At 40.2% G+C, this 21734-nt stretch overlaps 1 protein-coding gene across 1 annotated transcript in view; it reads left to right on the top strand.

Moving 5' to 3' along the window:
- The window catches only part of CDON (cell adhesion associated, oncogene regulated), a 100625-nt gene extending 80491 nt beyond the window's left edge, over nt 1-20134 (top strand). Inside the window, exons 19-21 of the mRNA XM_030840688.2 lie at nt 270-349; nt 16017-16291; nt 16895-20134. Of these exons, the coding sequence (XP_030696548.2) occupies nt 270-349; nt 16017-16291; nt 16895-17058 (519 nt within the window). The 3' untranslated portion in view covers nt 17059-20134. The remainder of the gene's footprint in view (nt 1-269; nt 350-16016; nt 16292-16894) is intronic.
- Nucleotides 20135-21734: the final 1600 nt, after the last annotated feature.

Below are 21734 nucleotides of genomic sequence, written 5' to 3'. Positions count from 1 at the left end.
TCGTTTACTTGCCTCTTTCCAGTACAAACATACATGCAGAAAACATAGGAGTTAACTTTTTGGAGAACACTTTCAATATTGTGCAGCACTCATTTGTGAATACAGTAAATAGTGATAAACGTAACGTGGCTCAGGGAGATGGTTAAAATATACACGTAGCCATTTATTGTTGGGGCGGCTTTTACATTTGAGATGATGTGGTTACGAGTCTATGGCACCTTCAGCACTCTCTCTTTTTCTCTTTTTCCCTGTACTTGCTTCCTGATAAGGGTGGTGGCCTGTACACGACAGTACCTCAGACTGACCCGATGGAGTGCATTAGTTGTCGAAATTGTCGGAACAACAATAGGTATGTGGCTGTGTTTGCACAGGTGGTTGTGAATAGTTATGTGGCTCCCTTTGTCATTCTCCCTTCAGCAAAGGAAGTTCTTACAATTTTACCTAAGTTATAAAATCTCAGAATGTGGAGTCTTAAGTTTAAGGCTGTTACTCAGTTTTTGCCCCAGCTTTACAATTTTTACCTTTCTGTACTTTGGTTTCTTTAGATATATGGACAATATTGATGACTTTATTTCTCACTGAGATACTTTTAAGAGGTTTGATGTTTTTGAAATCTTTGAATTAGTATCATTCTCTGCATACAGACTTCATCTTTTCTCACCTGTTCTGTTTTCAGTAGAGTTCTTTTCTATGCTATGTGATATTTTCTACTCTATATTCTGGATGAGAGCATGTTTGAATGTTAGGGGGAAAACCCTGTGTGTATGGTAATGTTTTTTCATAGTAACATTACTGAAATTTTCGTATCAGATTATTCAATTTTTAAAAAATTCTTAAAACCTTAAGATAATTAAGTAGCATAATCTTGCTTTCTTTTAATTTCTGTTTTTCTAAATTAAGAGTTATATGTACTCACAATACTTCAGACAAGATAAAAATAAGTAGAGTGAAATGTACATTTAAATTTTGACAGGATATTCAGAAAGCTTTCATGCTAGTTCTCTATGTATTAATCCCAAAGGATTATCAAATATTTTGTTGTACTGAAGTTGCATCTGTCAGAAATCTGTTCTTTCTCTTACATAATGATGGTGTTTGATTACATGGTCTCAAAAGTCCTTCCCAACTCTAAAGCTCTGCAACTTAAAAATCATATTATAGTTAGTACATAAAATACCTGGAGTATGCACTGGAGTTTGGTTATTTCATTACTGAAATGGGATTTGACCCATATTTTCTAAAACGAATTATGAAGTTAACAGTTGCATCTGGGAGTTATCAAAACCAGAACTTGAAGAAGGAATCGGTCGACCATTGAATTAAAAGTACATTGTTTCATCATGTGTTTTGAGAGTTGCAGAGCAAACGCAATAAAGCTTTCTGGAGATTTTTTTTTTTTTAATCATTTACTTAACCCATCTTAGGGTTTCTATATTAGCAAGAGCCATCTGCCTGTCTTGTGTACTAAGATTTGCTTGTTACACTTTAAAATTCTGTATGACCCTAGCTAGATTTTAAGATGCTCATAACAGTGAAGCTACAGTTTTGTCCTGAGCTTGTCAAAGGCTTTATCACAACCTGTTAGGAGCATGCTAAAGAACTGGTAAAGATGGTTTATACGCCTGGTAAGTAATCAGATGGACTTAATTAAAACACATCCTTTGTGGTTCCTGTGGCCATCAGCAAATGTGATTCAACCCAGACGTTAGAATGATGGAATGAGCGGACCTCAGGTCTAAGAATAAGTAAACATAGACTTTGCCACTGCTTAAATCTATGATCTTGGGAAAGTTATGTAATCTCTCTGATGCTATTCCTTATCTGAAAAATGGAGAATTGTCCCAGATAGTGTAAAATTGCTCCCAACATACTCTGATTCTAGATTTTGGTAATTTGCTGCTCGTCATCTTTATAATGAGGTATCATACCCTAGTACCAAAAATACATCCCATTTCCTTAAAAGAATTTGAATGACTTCTGCCATCTTGCATTCATGGCCATTTTTGTATGTGTGAGCGTGTGTGTACATGGCATTTGGGGGGTTTATGATACATGGTTTTTCTTTCCTTTAAGACAGTGGACAATGACGCTTCTATTGGTTTTCAAGTTAATGGCCTCTTGCATTTCGTGTATGGGGGTTTTATCTGGGAGCATAGGTGAGTTCTCTGCAGCCTGAGAAAGCCAGCTTCTGTTTCTCCCTGGCCTAAATCTTCTTCCTACCTCAGAGTCTACCTGTTTAGGGCAAACCTTCGCTTACCTGCCTTGCCTCCGAGGTTAGCCAAGTGGCTCATCTGGCTTCCAGGAGCGCTTATGTGGTTTTGACACAGATGAACATCAGTAAGTACCTATCTTCAACTCTGCCAAATTGGAATCATTAAATCGAAAGCATCTAACTCATTTAACGTTGCAACTGAAAACAGGAATCCCCTCTCAGATCCCCAAGATGGCAAAATTTGTAATAAGCTTCTAATACTGAGAGGCAGGTGATATATCATGTGCTCCCCAAATATGCACAGTTTTCGTCAATTTATACTTTTAGAATGTCGACATTACCGCAAGACTAAATTTGTGTTTCCTAATGCCAACTGAAAAGAGTGTGTACACAAAAAGAGGTATAATTTCAGTTAAGACATATGAGGGCTATCCAGGGGATATTTTAGAGTTTTTCGCTCTTCAGTCAAAAGAAACATTTACACTAGCCACTGGAATAGATTCTGAGGTGTTTCCAGGCAGAAGGAATCACGAGTCGTGGAAGGAGGAAGGATAATGCTTACATGAGGGTAAATAGTCTAGTTCAGTGGTTATCAAACTTCAGCACACACTAGAATTAACTTGGAGCACTTGTAAAACCCCAAATTATGAGGCTCTACTTCTAGAGTTTGTGAGTCAGTAGGTCTCGGGTGGGGATGGAGAATTTGCCTTTCTGATGAGTCCCAGGGCTACTGGTGCTGCTGGTCCTGGGACCATGCTTTGAGAAACACTGACATAATTTAGCTGGACAAATACAAATAGAGGGAGCAGGATCTAAAACTGGAAAACCAGTCTGAGTTTATATCATGGATGACTCTCACTGTCAGGGTTTACTAGTTTATTTAATCAACATTTATTGAGTGCCCACCATGTCCTAGGTACTGGCCCAAGCCCTCCCTCCAGAGAGCCAACAGTTAATAATAGTGACTCACAGCCAGAGCTTGAAGTATAACGAGTAGAGTTTGAAGAAGCACATTGAATCTTGTAGTTTTATATTTAAGGAATAGAAAAAAATCCCTATTGTTTCTGTAATATACAATACAGGAGGGATGTGAGATTTTTACATTAATCAAAAAGGGGGATATGGGTTAAGTGTTGAGAAACACTGGGCTTAGTGGCACAATGATGCTTTTGAAGATTTTTAAGAAAGGGAGCCATCTGTGCAAGATGTGTATAATAAGCTGGTTAATGGTAGCAGGCAGGACGCTGGTGGGATTGGAGGGAGGAGACCAGTGTGACTACATGTGTAACGAAGGCCTTAGCCTCACGCGAGGAATGGGGGTGGAAAGGAAGAGAAAAGTGAGATTCTAGAGCTGGAATCTTTAGGACTTGGCCATTGACTGATTGGGATCTGGGAAAAAATGGGAGGTTCAAATGAATAGAATGTTTCAAACACGAATGACCTGGTAGTTGCCATGGTGATAGTCATATAAATAAGAAACTTAATAAAATGATATATGGAGGAAAGTTGATGAATTTGGTTTGGGGCTTTTAGAGTTTCAACTGCCATTTGGGTATCTAAGTCAAGGAGACACAGGAAAATGCTGGTGTTGGGTTCAGGGGGTAGATTGGGACAATGATCTCTATATTTCAGAGTCATTTGTATCAAAGTGATAGAATTTAAGAATAGGTGAGATCACCAATGGAGACAATAACCGTGGCAGTTTGATTATTTTTATATATTTAATTATTTAAGGTATTTGTTTGCTTTATTTCTTAAGGCTTTTTTTTTAAGCTTTTTGATGTGGACCATTTTTAAAGTCTTTATTGAATTTGTTACAATATTGCTTCTGTTTTATTTTTTTTGGCCCCGAGGCATGTGGAATCTTAGCTCCCCGACCAGGGATCGAACCCACACCCCCGGCACTGGAAGGCAAAGTCTTTACCACTACACCACCAGGGAAGTCCCTATTTCTTAAGTATTTAAAGTGATTAGACATCTTTTTTATAATCCTCTCTTTTATTATTTTTTGCTTATTGCCTTGATATATCTTCGAAGAGATGAGGAAAGGGGTGTGAAAATCAGGAGAGCGAAAGGGAAAGAGGATTCATTCATTCATTTATTCATTCAACGGACATTTGTTGAAGGTCTACAGTGGGCCAAGATAGGTGCTGAGGCTACGGTTGTGAGCAAAACAGGCATTGTCCCTGCCTTCACTGAGCTTATAGTTTGATGGGGAGACATGTCTTTTTAAAAAATGACATAATAATCATAAAAGTGAATATATAATTAAAACTGGATGCTTTAAAGACAAAGTAAAGAATGTAGTAGAAAGGAAAGACTTCCCTTTTGCTCTGAAAAATTGGGAAAACTAGGTAAAAGAGGATGGGGATAGGTTTAAAGCTTTCCAGGCAAAGGCAAGGTACCATTTATGCAAAATCTTTAAAGCAGAATGCCGGAATCCTCACAGAACTTAAAGAAGGCTAATGTGGCAGGAACCTCGTAAGCGAAAGGGTCAGAGGTAGAAGATGAGTGAAATCAGATGGTACGGAGCCATGGCGAGTCAGTGAAAGATTTTAAGTAGAAGAACATTGTGATAGAGCACTCCTGGAGGATAGAGTTTGGAGAATCCATTGGATGGCGCAGGAAAGGATACAGGGGACCAGTTGGATGGCTGTGGCAGTAGTCCAGATGAGAAATAGTGCACTAAGATAGCTACAGTAGATACAGAGAGAAGTAGGTGGGTTGGAGAGTTTTAGGAGGTGCAGTTTTTAAAAAAGACATGAGTAATTGTGTGAGGAGGCAGCAGAGGGGGAGGTGTCAAGGATGGCGTCCAGGTAATTGGATGCCGTCACTGAACGAGGAAACACTGCAGGAAAGAGCTTATACCTGTCTACCCCTCACACACCTGGGAGTCATCCCCTTAGACCCCGGGGGTGCCTCATCAAACTCACCTTGACCCAGGGCAGCTGTCTTAGTCCACAGGTGCCTGAGAACTGACGAAGGCCTTTCCACGTGGAATCTTGCCTGCACTGTGTCTTGCCACCCCAGTTCGTTTTTTTCTGCCTTCTTAGGTTTAAACTTGAATGTATTTCTTAGAGTGGGCTTTTAAGAAGCAAGTCATTGCCAACCTTCGGCCCCTTTTCTCATCCTTCTATTTTAGTCATAGAAAAGTTTGCTTTTCTTGTCTAAACTGGCACATTGACATGCAGATTTGACATCAGATAAGAGGGGCGTGTGCACTCCAGCAATCTGCGGAGTTTTATTTGCTTCTAGGGCTTTTGTGGCATTTGTAGAAGACTGCCTGCCTCCCTGGGTTCAGTCCATGTGAGCTTTTCAGGTTTGAGAGTAGCATGTAATAGCTCCCTATATGAACAGCTAGAAAGAAGCATATTTAATGAGGCTTTTCAGGGAGCCAGCCCCCTACACAAGAGACTCAGCTGAGAGTCTTGTGCAATTTGGGCACTGCAAGAGTTAAACAGATTTTAATCAAATAGCTTTCTACCCACCTCCTCTCCTCAATTCAAAAAGCAGTAGTGCAGTTCTGGATATGTAATCAAACGGGGTTTGTCAGTTGCTTGGCTAGTTTAATGGGGAGGGATTGACATTAAATCTGCTCTGTTTACCATCAGTCTTGATACTCTGTGAGAGAGTAGAGGGGACACTGATGAAATTCACAGATGAACAGAGAGGTCCCATCAGGAGGGAACAAAAAATTAACTTTAAGCGTCCTGGAGAGATTGGAAATGGGCAGGAAGTAGCCAAGTAAAAATCAGCTTGGAAAAATGTATATAATCCATCTGGGAAAAAAAGTACTATCTATACCTGGCTGATGGTCAAGAGGAGAAATAACGCTATTCGGAATAGTGCTTTAGAACACATAGATAGAAATGACCTCCAGGTTTTTACATAATGATCACCTTAAAAGTCTGTGTATTGTTGGGTTTGGGGGTGCTCTTTCACCAACTTGAAACCTTCCACTGCTGTCAGATATACGCAGGTAAAAGTAGTGTCTGGAGATGAATATGAAAACATTTCACGATAGTCATAGTTCTTTCAGACCTAGAGTTTGGTCTGCCCAGTTGGTTTGTTAAGTATGAAAACAACTGCTTATCCAGGACTCCTGGACTCCTTTCCTGCAGCAGGTTAATTTGTTATGACTAAACCCATCTCCTGTATCTGTCCACTCAGCTACTTCAGAACTAGCCATAAAACCAAAGGAAGGAAACACGACAAAGCCTAAGATTTGGATTCTCTTCCATCTGTGGTAATCAGTCTGATTCCCTAAGAAAAATATTGAAAGAACTATGTCTAATTTCTTTAATTGATCAGTACCTTCCTTTTGAGTTACATATCTCCTGCTTTTGATACGGAGACCCAATCCTGTTGTCAGGGAGTCACATGGTTAGACTAGTACTTTTGGTCTTTTATTTGTAGGATTGTGTGTGTGTGTGTGTGTGTGTGTGTGAACTTGCCATGTTCAGTAATGCACTCAGTCATTTATAGTCACCCAACATGTTGGGTGACAGTCACCAAGAAACTAATTCCCAAAAGGAAATTCCCACTGCAACATCCAACCAAGAGTGTACGGTGAGAATGGAGAACCTTTATGGGCCCTGGAGGAATGGCATCAGGGTTCTGTTGCACAGTTACTGATGACTTCCCCAAAATAAGGGCTAGGTCAGCAAAACAACAGACACAGGGGCAAGAGGAAACAGCAGGGGTGAGCCGAATATTAAAACAAACCACCACCAAAATGAAACCGTTTCAGAAGTTCATGAAGCACATTCACGAAAAGAAGTATCACACATCCAAGAGGCTCATGGGTAGTTAGTCCCTGCCCTCCAGGGATAATCAAAAGAGGAAACTTAAGGCAAAATGTATATAATTATCTAATCAGAGTTATTCTGCACATAATCATGCTTAACAAATATTCAGCTGTGTAATCAGAAATGGGATACTTCTCTGCAAAATATTTTAGAGGTGCTGTGTAGTTTTACTGGAATGTCCAAAATATGTTTAGTCAAATACTAAAGCAATGTATTCTTTCGAGAACAATCCTATGCTACTATTCCAATTTCTTATTTCCTAGTCTGTGCTATTCAGATTGTTGGTGAAAGAATAGTTTATTTTTATGACACTATAATAGTCATTCTCCTATCTTACAGGTTGGTCAGACAGGCCTCTCCTGTTTACTAAAAGATATGTTAGTAATAAACTAACAGGTCCCAGACTACCTGAATTCTTGCAAAACAGCACAGATTTTTGTATGTGGCATGATGCACAGAGTTCTATTTACTCAATGTTTTAAAATTAGGAAAAGTCGTTTCATTGAGCCAGAGACAACTCAGTGAAAACTTTCACCCCACTTTAAGCCAATAATAACTGCAGTTGAAAGATTGTTTGAGAAGCCTAAGATAGTAAAATTACAAGCTCTTTGTATCGTGTAAACTGTAAGATGTGCATTATAAGAGCATCTTTTTTTTTTTTTTTTTTTTTTGCGGTACGCGGGCCTCTCACTGTTGTGGCCTCTCCCGTTCCGGAGCACAGGCTCCGGACGCGCAGGCTCAGCAGCCATGGCTCACGGGCCCAGCCGCTCCGCGGCATGTGGGATCTTCCCGGACCCGGGCACGAACCCATGTCCCCTGCATCGGCAGGCGGACTCTCAACCACTGCGCCACCAGGGAAGCCCCTATAAGAGCATCTTAATGAATGTGATACATTTGCAGACACAGACATTTGCCCTTTTCTCTCTCTCACTTGTTATAGATTTGGGTCTCTTACATTTACGTATATACAGGTATTATTTTTGTGATTATCTGATTGCTTTAGAAACTTTAGGGACTTCCCTGGCAGTCCAGTGGTTAAGACTCTATGCTTCCACTGCAGGGGGCATGGGTTCGATCCCTGGTCAGGGAATTACGATCCCGCATGCCATGCAGCAAGGCAAAAATAAGTAAATAAAGCCACAGTTTTTTTTTTAAAAAAAGAAATTTTAATTAAAGCGTTATCAGTAAAAGAATTGTTTTACATGTTATATGCCTAATTATATTCAGAACAGGTATTATATTCCTTTTTTATCGACTATGACCTCTGTGCTTATATCTTAGCATGTAGCCCCCAAGTTGAAGCCATTTTTATGTCAACACATGTAGACATCCAGAAATGAACTAAAAGTAAGGTGACTGAATTTTTTATATTTGGTTATCTATGTGGTTAATTACTGATGATTATGAGTTAGGGTTCGGCATACTAGAAAATTTTAAATCAGTTTGGTTTATCATGTTGAAATTTGGGTTATAATCACGTTAACAGTCTAACTCAAATGACAGTGTTACTACCAGCACCACCCTGTTAATTGAGAGTCACAGTTCGGAATAAAAGTATGCACTGCTGTGATTTTCTATATCACTTACCTGAAAAATAGCTGCTAAAGAATATGTAATAGGAAATTGCACTTTTCTCTTGCTAAATATCTGTAATTTCTTTTAAAACATATGTGTATTCTGCTTGTTAACTCCCAGCACATAAAACCAGGTGACAGTATCAGCTCTCTAATTACCATCCATCATAGTTGGCCCTGGCTCTTCTGTCCTGACCATCCCTCGGTCCTGTCCCATCCATGTAGTTCACCTTCATTCTCATGAAAGTGCTCTACACTCAAACTGTTAGACTGCCCTTAGATTTCCTTTAAAAATCTCGTCCTTTGCTTTAAATTAAAGAAATGAGCAGGACAGAAAAGAAACTAAAAGGAACGGAACAACAGAAGAACTTAAGGCATCTTATTATCTGGTGAGTCTTCATTATTTTATGTCAGCATTATGAAATTAAATTCATATTAGATCTATATAAGCCCATTATTAACTTATAATATCTTGTGTTTAGGGAACTGCCCTGGTGTTTCAAATCCTGGCAAGTATATTTTTTTCCTACACCTTAACTTTACTTTTTCAAATGAAAACTTCTCTTTCTGACCTGATCCTCTTTTGTCTTTCAGGTTTCTAGCACCTTTGTATTACTTCCAGATTCCTGCAGAGAAATGGAACATCAAGCCAGAAGCTCACTTAGTTTGTTTTACATTATGATTGGGGATTTCATTAAGTGCCTGACTGTGCTCCATTGTGTCACTAAGAGCTTTCTCTGCCACCTAGGACAGGCATTGCCCGTCCTCCAGAAGACTGAATTTTAAGTCAGAGAACTTTGAAGCCAACAGGTAGAAGAAAGACCGAACAACAGAACTAGTATGGAACAAGGACAGAGATAACTACTATTGTGGTACAAAAATCTTAAGGGGTAAGTGTATGGTTCACTCTCACTTTATTTTTCTGGCCGTGCCGAGCGGCATGCGGGATCTTAGTTCCCTGACCAGGGATCGAACCTGTGTCCCCTGCAGTGGAAGCATGAAGTCTTAACCACTGGACTGCCAGGGAAGTCCCATGGTTCATTCTCACTTTAATCTACATGTATTATCTTAGTTTTAGGTATGGTCTGTTATAAGGTATCTTGACCAATTAGTTTAATTGTTGTTCCTTGATAATAAATTTACTTGCTTACAGAAAAGGTTATTTAAAAAGTCTGATATTCTAATGTTTATTATTTATTCAGCATTTTTGAGGTCATACAATATGCCATTTACTGTGTGCTTGGTGCTGGACATTATGATCTTAATTAGAGTTTAACATGCATTAGTACTTTTATTACTTCCTAGACAATAAAATACTTTAGAACATTTTAACTCCAGTTCCTTCCCCAATGTTTTGTTATTTTTGTCATGTGGTTTAATTCTATAAATATTTAAAATCCTTTAAGACAGTAGAGTTACTGTTTTTTGCGGTCGATATTTAGTCACAATTCCCAACATTACCTTTGTTGCTATTCATCCCTTCTTTTTTTTTTTTTTTTTTTTTGCGGTACGCGGGCCTCTCACTGTTGTGGCCTCTCCCGTTGCGGAGCACAGGCTCCGGACGCGCAGGCTCAGTGGCCATGGCTCACGAGCCCAGCCGCTCTGCGGCATGTGGGATCTTCCCGGGCCAAGGCACGAACCCGTGTCCCCTGCATCGGCAGGCAGACTCTCAACCACTGCGCCACCAGGGAAGCCCCTTTCTTTTTTTTTTTAACCAGTTTTTATTGGAGTATAGTTGATTTACAATGTTGTATTAGTTTCAGGTGTACAGCAAAGTGAATCAGTTACACATGTACATATAACCACTCTATTTTAGATTATGACCATATAGGTCATAACAGAGTATTGAGTAGAGTTCCCCATGCTATACAGTAGGTTCTTATTAGTTATCTATTTTATATAGAGTAGTGTGTATATTTCAGTCCCAATCTCCCAATTGATCCCTACTCCCCTTCCCCCCTTGGTAATCATAAGTTTGTCTTCTACATCCGTGACTCTGTTTTGTAAGTAAGTTCATTTGTACCATTTTTTTAGATTCCATATATCAGCAATGTCATATGATATTTGTCTTTCTCTGTCTGACTTACTTCGCTCAATATGATGATCTCTAGGTCCATCTATGTCACTACAAATGGCATTATTTCATTCTTTTTTATGGCTGAGTAATATTCCATTGTATATATGTACCACATCTTCTGTATCCATTCATCTGTCAATGGACATTTAGGTTGCTTCCATGTCCTGACAATTGTATGTAGTGCTGCAATAAACACTGAGGTGCATGTGTCTTTTTGAATTACGGTTTTCTCCAGGTACATGCCCAGGAGTGGGATTGCTGGATCATATGGTAGCTCTATTTTTAGTTTTTTAAGGAACCTCCATACTGTTCTCCACAGTGGTTGCACCAATTTACATTCCCACCAACAGTGTAGGAGGGTTCCCTTTTCTCCACACCCTCTCCCTCATTTCCTGTTTGTAGATTTTTCTGTATTTCTTCCTGTTGTCTGCTGGTACTCATTTTCCCTCAACTTGAAGAATTCCGTATAGTATTTCTTGTAGTAAAGGTCTGAGGGTTACATACTCTCCCAGATTTTTTGTCTGGAAATGTCTTCAATTCATCTTCCTTTTCAAAGGGTATTTATTGCTGTTCATTAAATTCTAGGTTGGCAGTTACTTTCTTTTTGTGCTTTAACAATGTCATTCCATTATTTTGTTGCTTCTGTTGTTTCTATTGAAGAATCATCTATACAGCTGTTGTTCCCTTTCAAGGTGATAATGTCTTTTTCTTCTGGCTGCTTTTATGATTTTCACTTTGTATTTTTGCTTCCAGCCGTTTAATTATTCACATTTGAAAGTATAATTTTCTTTGTATTTATTCTGCTTGGGGTTCATAGAACTTCTTAAATCTGTGGCTTGAACTTTCATCAGTTTTAGAAAATTCTTAGCCTTTATCTCTCCAGATACAGCTTTTATCCCATTCTCTCTTTTCTGTCCTCCAGAGAGATGCCAACTTTACAGGCATACCTTGGAGATATCAAGGGTTTGGTTCCAGACCACTGCAATAAATTGAATATTGCAATAAAGTGAGTCACATGAATTTTTTGATTATGTCCAAAAAAAATATACATACCTTAATTTAAAAATACTTTATTGCTTAAAAAAATCCTAACCATCATCTGAGCCTTCAGTGAGTCATAATCGTTTCACTGGTGGAGGGTCTTGCCTTGATGTTGATGGCTGTTGACTGATCAGGGTGATGGTTGCTGAAGGCTGGAATGACTGTGGCAGTTTCTTAAAATAAGACAACAGTGTTTGTGGCACCTCAAAACAACTACAGTCAAAGGTCATTGATCACAGATCACCATAACAAATATAATAATAATGAAAAAGTTTGAAATATTTCAAGAGTTACCAAAATGTATCACAGAGACAGAAGTGAGCAAACGCTGTTGGAAAAATGGCGCTGATCAACTTGCTTGACGCAGGGCTGCCACAAACCTTCAGTTTGTATAAAACGCGTTATCTGCGAAGTATAATAAGGTGAAGCATAATAAAATGAGGTGTGCCTGCATATATTTTTGAGCTTTTTTCTATGCCTCGTATGCCTCTTAAGCTTCTTTATGTATTTTCCATCCTTTTGTGTCTGTGCTTCAGTCTGAAGACCGTGCAGAGACACGCTTCATGTTTAGTAAACTTCTAGTCATCTGTGTTCAATTTGGTCTTAACTCCATGAATTGAGTTCTTCGTTTAGGTATTCTACTTTTTAGTTTAGAAATTCCAAATAATAATTATTATTAGATTCTAAGTCTCTGTTAAAATTCTCCATCTTGTCACCTGTTTTCTTGAATATGTTCATCCAGTTCTTTTAAAATGTTTGTCTCCTAACTCAATGTCTGCATCACTTAGTTTTCTCTTGTTTCTGTCTCCAGAAATGCCACGTAATTTTTTACTGAATTCTGGACATTGCATATAAAAACTCATAGAGTCTCTGGAAGATGTCTTCTTGCCCCAGAAAGGATTTACTTTTGCTTTTGGCAGGCAGTTAGGCAACGGGCAGATCATTTTAACCCAATCAGCGACTGAGCTGATTTAATGCTGAGTTTCAGTCTTTTTAAAAGCCTTGTCTATTCCTGCTTCACTGTTATTTTTACAGTGTAACCCTTCAAGGGTCCCAGTGAAAAGCCTGGGGGGGTTTACGGAGCCTCTTCTCTTTGGTAGGCTCTGAGCTCCAATATCTGTCTTCCCAGCCCCAGGAAACTGCCAGAAGTTCTGCTCAGCTCCTTAGCCACTTCCTGCTGACGTCTTAGCGTTTCATCCTGCACTGAACTGGGCAGATGCCTCATGAGGAAAAGTGGTGCTGAAACTCACATTTACCTTCTTTCTGGAATCTCAGCCACTTAAGTGCTGGAGTAGCTCTCTGATGATTTTGACAGATTTAAACTAAAATTTCTCCATCGTTTTTAGTTGCCAAGTTGCTTTTGGCAGGAGAGTTGTTCTGATATAAACTAATCGGCCATAGCCAGAAGCCAGGAACTTAATTTTTAAGAATGATTTCCAGCGAATCATGGTAGCCATATAGATTCCCCTGACCAGAGATATTTATGGTTTTTTGAAATCAGAATCCTTCTTACTCTCTAATTCCACAATTGCCATCTACTGTAATTTCCTCAATTATAAGACGCTTGAGTCTGAAATAGCATGGAGGAATACACACTGGTCTCTAGCTGGAATGTGGGAAGTACCCTGTTCTCATCAGCTATACATCTATAGCCCATCTCAAAGTTGAGCGCTCCCAGTGTCTTTTATACCTTCTTATATTACACTTACTACATTATATTGTAACCATTTGTTTACTTTTTCTCCTCTGCTAGACTGAGAGCTGGAACCTGTTGTATTTATCTTTATACTCTCAGTGTCTACCACAGTGTCTGACATTTAGAAAGTATCAGCAAATGGTTTTAGAATAAAGGTTTCTTCTAAGTAACATTATTTATAGATATATAATATCTATTAAATTCTCATTAGTAGTAGTTTGAATGCAAAAAGATTTTTCCAGGAGTTCCCTGGTGCTCCAGTGGTTAGGACTCAGTGCTTTCACTGCTGTGGCCCCGGCTTCAATCCCTGGTCGGGGAACTAAGATCCTGTAAGCCATGCAGCATGGCCAAAAAAAACAAAAAACAAAAAAAAAACAAGAAGATTTTTCCCCTGGACTTGCCCCACATTTTGGGTGAGTACCCTGTTTACAGTCTGTGGATTCTCATGAATTGAATACATTCAAGGGGATTTTCAGATTCCCTGGGTGTTGCGACAGTGGAAGAGACTAATGAAAAAAGAGACTGATAACATGGACATTTTTAAATGGATGTCAAGAGATTCGTGTTCACCCTCGTCAGCACCCCGGAAAAAATTTTTAAGTTCAGAGTTGAATAAAATGCACATCAGACCAATAAGGAATGCCATGCTCTCCTGGAGTCATGATCTGTCCAGCACAGTGCTTTGATTCTGACTCCAACGAACTTTCTTCCACACCAGTGCTCCCTCCACTTTTGACTGCCTTAACACTTGCATGGGAACACAGATATTCTTTCAATCAGGTATATATCTTTCCTGTACTATTAAAAGTTAAAATTACAGTCATATTAGATAATGCTGTAGTCAAATTATTCTGTGCAGATGAATACCTGACAGACATACTTTGCTTTCATGCCAGGTGACTGGTATCTGAATTCTACTAAGTGTAGAGTGAATATATTTCTCTATTTGAAATTAAAGTTGGACTTACTTAAATTAAGGATTTGGTTTCCTGACAGATGTCTTATTCTCTTCCAGGTTCCAAGTCTTCATGCTTAGGATTTGGTATTTCTAATAACTTGAACCAACAGAAATGCTGGTAACAGTTGCATGGACTTCCTTTTACTGATTTTCTTATGCTCCAGAAACATACCATCCCATGTTCAAAGGATGGAAGTCCAAAGAATTCTTATCTTTATTCCCTAACATGCCTAGCTCCATCATACTACTGGTCAGTCCTGTGTGTTTCCTACCTAACAAACCCAGATCAAAGCCAAATGAAATGTCTTCTCCAGACTTTTCTCACTCCTAATTTTATAAATAAAAAATATTTTTATTTTTTATATAAATACTTCTTAGATTCCAGTTTCTGTTAATGATGGACTAGCTTGATCATCCACAGGTAATAATGATGAAACTGGACAATTTGAAAGTATTGTAGAGTAACCAGAAGCAGGCAGAAACTGAATAAATCTAACCTTGAAAGACAATGGGTGACATTCGTTTATGGGTTTTTGCCTGAGGGCATTCTCCAATCTTGGGTCAAGAACACAAAGTGAAGGTGTTGAAGGATGGAGGTGGAGGCCAACAGATCAACCAGAAAATCAGAGGGAAAAATCCAGTTAAAAAAATTACTATACATGTAAGGAAATAGGAAAATGTGATCCTTACTCAAGGGAAAAAAATAGTCAATAGAAACAGACTCTGAGATGATCCAGATATCACAAGGAGTAGACAGTGACTTGAAAGCAGCTGTTACAAATATGCTCAAGGACTTGAAGGTATACACACAATGAATCCACGTGGGGAATCTCATCTGAGACATAGAAACAGTTAAAAAGATCAAGTGGAAATGCCAAAGCTGAAAAGTATAAATACCTGGAATGGAAAGTTTACTGATTGGGCTTAAAATCAGATTGGAGAAAACAGAAGCAAGAGTCAATGAACTGGAAGATCAATAGAAATTATCCAATCTGAAGAACAGGAAGGAAAAAAATTAGAGAAAACACATATCTTGGATGAAGGCAAGAAATAAAAGTAGGGCAGAATTGAAGTGAATGCTCAGTACTAATAAATTCTAGCAATTAATTCTTCAAAGAAAAAAATTGAAAAATAAAACCTGGATTTGGGGTGTCTAGTTCTTGTAGTGTTTTTTCCAAGAGTGAGAGGGAACATATCTGATTTCAAAACAGTGTGTTTTTGTTGGCTTTCTTTCATAAGGTCATTTCTCTCATGTGACCAAAGTTTCTTAGCTTTCTGTCCTCTTCCTCTTTTTCTCTTTCATTCCTTCCAGTGTGGATGGCCTTTTCCATCTGTGTGCTATATTCTGGAGCTATTTAATTATGAAGACAACTTCTGACAGCAGACGAGGGCAAAGGAAACATGGGATAGGTCATCATATACAGTTCCATTCTTAATTGGTTTGCTTTTTGATGCATTCTCCTGTTGTATTTCACTTTAACTCTAAGTTTTGATATTTCACATCATAGTGAATCATTTAGTTATTTCTAAGCATCAGTCTTTCTTAAGAATCTGTGAACACAAAATACCAAATGATATTTCAAAATGAGTGACTTTTAATTATTGATCCCTCTAGATACGATTCTATTTCTTTTGGTTTACCCTTTATAGGTGTTTCACCAAAACCAACGGCACTTTCAGCAGCAGCCCCCTTCCTGTGGTCCCAGTGGTAGCGCCTTATCCTCAGGATGGTTTGGAAATGAAGCCCCTCATTCACATGAAGAGGCCTGTATGTCTGGCTTCCACAGTCCCCGACTGTGGTCAGTCACCTGAGAAGGGCATCAAAGATGACAAGGCACGAAGACCTGCTCAGCATATTTGCTGTCAAGACAATAGAAATGAGACCAGCTCTGATTGTGTGGAAGTTGCAGCAGAGTTCAACAGAGGTACAGCAAGACATTATAAATCTTAAGTTTCTAGATAGTCTTCAGTTAACTAAGAACTGTATCAGGAAAGGTGATGGTTTCAGAATGTTCTCTCTGTGATCAACTCACATATTTCTTAGATATTGGGTGGGGGGGGGGGGATATTGGATACTTAAAAAAAAGTTGACTCAATAAAGAGTTCTTTGAAATTTTGTTATGCACACCATTCATCTCAGGTTGTTCATCCTGAGAACATTTTGGAAAATAAATCCAAATAGGCTTTGATTCAGTTTGTACCTGAAAGTAGACTTGCTAGAAGGATGCATTTTGTGATCCTGAGCTTTTTCATTTGAATTGATTCTGGAGTTGTAGCCTCTCTTTGTTTAAGATGGTAATTTTGGGGCTTTTAAGGGGTTTCCTTTAACCCTGAGATGAATTGTACAGCTGTTCATGAGAGCTCAACTTTATTTTAAACCTTTTAAACCTACTGTCTCCCTCAAATTCAGACTAAATGTAACTGGGCTCTGATTTTGCTCATGATTCTTTCTTTATTGCTCAAGGTAATGTTTGTAGACTGCTTTGATAAAAATCAGCCTTTATCATTTCCAAACCTTTGTTTTTCAGGAGACAGCTGTGTGCCTTCAGAAACAGAGAACAAAATTTTAAGTTGGAATCCTCTTATTTTGCCACCTGTTTCAAAGGATTGCGCTGAAAAGACACCATGGTCTCCTCCTGGCATTCCTGTAGACAGCCCTTCAGGGGTCCTTCAGCAATCCCAGGAAACCTGAGGATGTGTCGGTGCCTCGTCATGTTTCCACTTCAAGCCAGTAACTGCACAAAACAGGCCTGGGGATGGACTGTGTGAAGGACATTAATTCAATTCAGAGAAAAATCGTTATTTATTTTTTGTAGTAGTAATGTCATATGAATGTATCTTAAAATGTGTGCCCTTTTATATTATTTATGCCTTAAAAGTTTCCCTCCCTATTTCTTCCTCCCCCTCAGTAGTAAACAACCTGGTTTGGCATAGTTTTCAATCATATGAGAGCAGTGGGATCATTCCACGTTGTCCAAGAGCCTCAGCGACAGTAAGAGCCCCTCCTACAATGATCCCACCTATTGGCTGACTCATCTAAGAGAGAATTGCACAGGCCATTGGAACTTTTCAGAAGGAAAGCTGTCTTTCACTATCATGTTATCAGACTTTCTGAGAACATTTGTAGTCAACCACAGTTGTAGCCTGATGTTTGTAATAGCAGATGTCTTGTGAATTTGATGAGTGCCTTCCACAGAAGTGATAGTTGACCTATAGACCGTCTGCACATGGGCACAAGTTATGTCCAGCTTTCTAGGCACTAATCACAAAGGGTGTCATGGACATGGTGGTGGTTAAGTCTGGTTGGGTTATTGTAGAAGCAGAAAGGGAGCCAGGGCCAGAGAGAAAAAGAATGCCTACTAAAATTTTAAATTGCATTTGTTTATAACATGGTCACCATGGGGCTCTTTTTGACTGTTTCTAAGAGTAGGAGCAAAATAAGACTTTCAAGTAGTGACTGGAAGAGAAAGATGTGCATTTTAAGAAAAAAGGGAAGGTTCCAGGGGGACTATCTCGGCGGAAGCTCTCCCATTAGTATAGGATGTGTCATGGTACCACAGCCCCTGAAAATCGATGTTTTCTGATTTCCAGCTTGGGCAATACCTGGAAGATGGGAGTGTCAGAAAAGAATCTGGAGGTTTGAAGTTTCCAGACATTTTTTTCTGAATGTCGTCATTGTAACAGGCACCGAAAGCTTCGATTAGCAGAGCTCATAAATCACAATTGTTGCCGCCTCTGAGTGACGAGGACGTTTGCAGCTGTCGTTGGAAGGCTTTTCTTCTCCACATCTAAAACAAAACAAAACAACACTCTAAGTGTATTTAATAGCTTGAGTCAAGCTTTACGGATCACTGCTCTTTTCTGGATTGTGCATATCCCTTTGGGGAAGAAACAGATCCTACCTAAGAGTCAAGCAATTCCAGCATAAGTGGAAAACGTTTACAGTTTCCCAACAATTGCAGTGAAATAGACTAGCATACTGTACTAATCGACTTTCTATATAAATGCATCAATATCCCCTTACATATGTCTATATACTTTATAAATAGAACTGTTAGTGGAATGTGCTTTGTGAGCTGGGTCACTATGCAAGGATTACTTTGAGTAGAATGTAGTAGATATGATTTCCTAGTCGGGTATCAGGGATGCTGCAGTCAAGTTCTCCATTCCAGACGTCCATGCCTGTAGTATACTGGATTTATTCTTCATGTTGCTTAGATGCAGTTAGCTTTGGAGGGGGATAGCTGTGTCCCTTACTTCTGTGGCTAGCAAAGGACAAAGTCCTAGCACACAGAATATAAAGACATAACCCTGTGTTTCCAGTCAAGTTACGGCAATACAGTCACAAAGGGAGTTTTAGAAAACTGGGGAGTAAATGTTTGTAGGCAGTCATTTTGATTCAGGAAACAGAGGTGTATTAGCATGAGCCTTAGGTCATAAACTGCTTTTAAAGATTGACTTTGAATACGGGATTTGTCCACTACGAAGAGAAAACAACTTTACCTTTAGGGCAATCTCATTGTGGACTGCTTTATTTATATTATTAGTAACGCTGTTTTAAGTGTTATCCCTTTTATTGTATTTTATTTATAAAAAATGCCTTTATATATTGAGATATATAAATATAAATATATATATAATTGCCTTCATGTTTAGGAGTTATGAGTGCTCTCTAACCGTGAGTTGTTCTGAACTTTTAGCCCTGCACAGTCACCCAAAACAGTCCTACCTAAGTCACTTGCCAGGAAGTCAGAGGAAAGTACAGCGTGGGCGATGGCTCTGACATTTGTGAAGTAACTGCTGTGTACCAGGCACTGTGCTGGTGCTTGTTACTGCTATCTCAAATCTTACTGTTAAGACACATCTACAAAGTAGGTGGTAAAGTCCCCAGGTCACACAGGTGAGCCACAGAGCCAGCATTTGAACTTACCTGGAGCTGTAATCTGAGCTCCTTCCGTGTTTCCATACCGCTTTCCGAAAGCATTGTGGTTCACTCTCCTGATGGAACTGGTCCAGTTCTGTAAGCCCTGGCCCGCCCCGCCATGGGATTCCTCGGATGCTCTAACTCCACAACGAGAGAAGCTGCCTCTGTCCTCCATGGGCAGAGCTCTGAGCCTATTGCCTGGTCTTCCCGGAGCCCTCATTTCTCTCCATGACGCCCCCTCACTACCATCCGCGCACGGGAATTTGACCTTCTCTCAGCGTAATAGTGATCCTGTAATCCGTCAGGCCTCTCTGTTTCTTCTCCTCTTAGAATTCGCTGTGAGTCTTTGTTTTCGCATAAAACTCCCCCCACTCCTACTATGTTATTTCACTAGCTCCTTTTTCCCTTCTTTTGGTTATGCGCTGATCGTCTGGTGATGGGTGCGCTACAAGATGTAAGTGGAACGGCAATGTTTTAAACCTTTTGAAGTGGTCTTTAGAAAAAGCAACTCTTTCTGGGTTTTGTTTTTGTTGAATGAGTCCTCAAGGGCCAATACATCCTTACTAAGCTGATTGTGATGCAAATCTCATTCCAGCTACAGTACTGCCAAGAAGTTAACTTTATAACTGAATTTCATCTGTGTTGCTCTCTTTTAAAGCAATGACTTTTAAGATGCATGTTTTTGTAGCATATTGAAAAGTATGTTTTATTTTCCTTAAAGTGGTAATGTTTGAAATTGTACATATTTTAAATGATGTAGCTTCGACAGGTTTTATTTTGTTGATTTGATTTTATATTAAAAGAGAATGCTGCTTTCATGTAGAGTAGCACGTGAAGATGGGGATCCTGATTGCTCCCTGTTTGTGTAAAGCTGCTTATAGCCTGTGATTGGGGTGGGTGTACATCTCACTCTGACATTTTTGGACCCCTGTCCTCCCCTGAAAATCCCCTATGCACATCCCAGAGCCCAGTGAGTTAATCCATTCTGTTCTGACTGCAGAGATCCAGGCCCCGAAGGAAAAAGATCCAGGACAGGTATTTTATGGGAGGCTGGGAAAATACGTGCACCAAGGAGCTCTGTCGAAGCAGGCAGACTCCCTTTGGGGAACTCAGTATTTCTTTGGAAGGAAGCAAGAATTAGGAGAGAAGCAGCAGGAGAGTGAGGAAGAGGGGTCCCTACTGAGACCTCACCTATTTTTACCGTTTACCTATGTCCCTATGAACCCCAGGGTAGAAATTTAGTCTCAAGAAGCAGCTTTGCTTTACTGCCCTGAAAAACTCAGTGTCTGGGCTGCTTAGACCAGAAAGCCAAGAGGGACTTTTGCACGGGGTGGGGCCGCCTTGTTCTGTTGTGTTCCCCAGATTTAAAAGAGCCTTCCTTGAACCTCAGCCCCCGTCCTGAGAGCTGTGAGGGAACTCGAAACCCCTCGTCTAATGAAGTCTGAATCTGTGAGAACCTAAGGAGAACTTAGTTTCTGTCAGTTTTCCGTCTCCTCTCAGGCGCCACTTTCCTGATTCCTGGCAGGATGATCCCTTGGCTCTCTCGCTGTTTCTTCTCATCTGAGTCCCCCGCGGAGGCAGCTCTGCTGACTCTTCCAGGCAGTGGAACAAGCATGCATTTGTGTTTCACCCAGATGTCAGACACACACGCTTGGAGTCAGTGAGTCATGCTGGCGGCTGACAAAGTGTGACTTTGGCTTGGCCGGGTCCCCTCTCAGCCAGCTCCCCAAGCCTGGTGGCAAGAGCCCTGTCCCGTCTCGTTGGCACGGACTCCGGGGTCTAGCAACTGTGAGGCCCTTTGCTCACGACAGGCTCGGTGCTATTCCTACATGAAAGGTGAAAGGGAGACAAAGGCCCTGGGCACCTGGCTCTGCTACCAGCCCTGATTCAGCTGGTCCTACAGTAGAAGCTCGTGTTCTTGGGGAAGGAACTTGGGATGTGGAAAGAACTAGACGAGCACATCTCTTGCAAGAGTTGAATGAAGGGCACACATGCCTGTAGATCTTGCTTCCCATCCCCTAGTTTCCTCCCAGTAGGGAAACCTGGAGCCCAGCTGAAGCCAGGTCAGCCTTTCCCTGTGGGAGCTGCAATCGGAATAATCCACTGGTGAGAGCATCACGTGTGATTTATCGAGGGATTTCTCAGTTCACGGACTTGGTGTGGAAGCAGGCAGCTCGCTCCTATGGCACCAGACACTGGTCCCGGCACCGTGGTTCTCACTTGCCCTCGGACAGCCGATTCGTCTTCTCCCCAGTCGTGTGTCTTCCTCGTCTTTCCACCTCTGTCTTCCACAAGCTGGGCCAGGACTTGTCTCATAATCAAGTCATTTAGAGGCCCTGCAGTTGAGCCTCGTGCTGGTTGTAAAAGCCGGATATTCAGCGGGAAGGGGTAGTGGGGTCTTAGCTACCTTGGCTTTAACACTCAGTATGACCGAGGGGATGTTC

Source organism: Globicephala melas, chromosome 8, assembly GCF_963455315.2.
Source record: "Globicephala melas chromosome 8, mGloMel1.2, whole genome shotgun sequence".
NCBI lineage: Eukaryota > Metazoa > Chordata > Mammalia > Artiodactyla > Delphinidae > Globicephala > Globicephala melas.
Note: the sequence above shows the minus strand (reverse complement) of the source record. Positions and strands in the feature narration are given on the sequence as shown.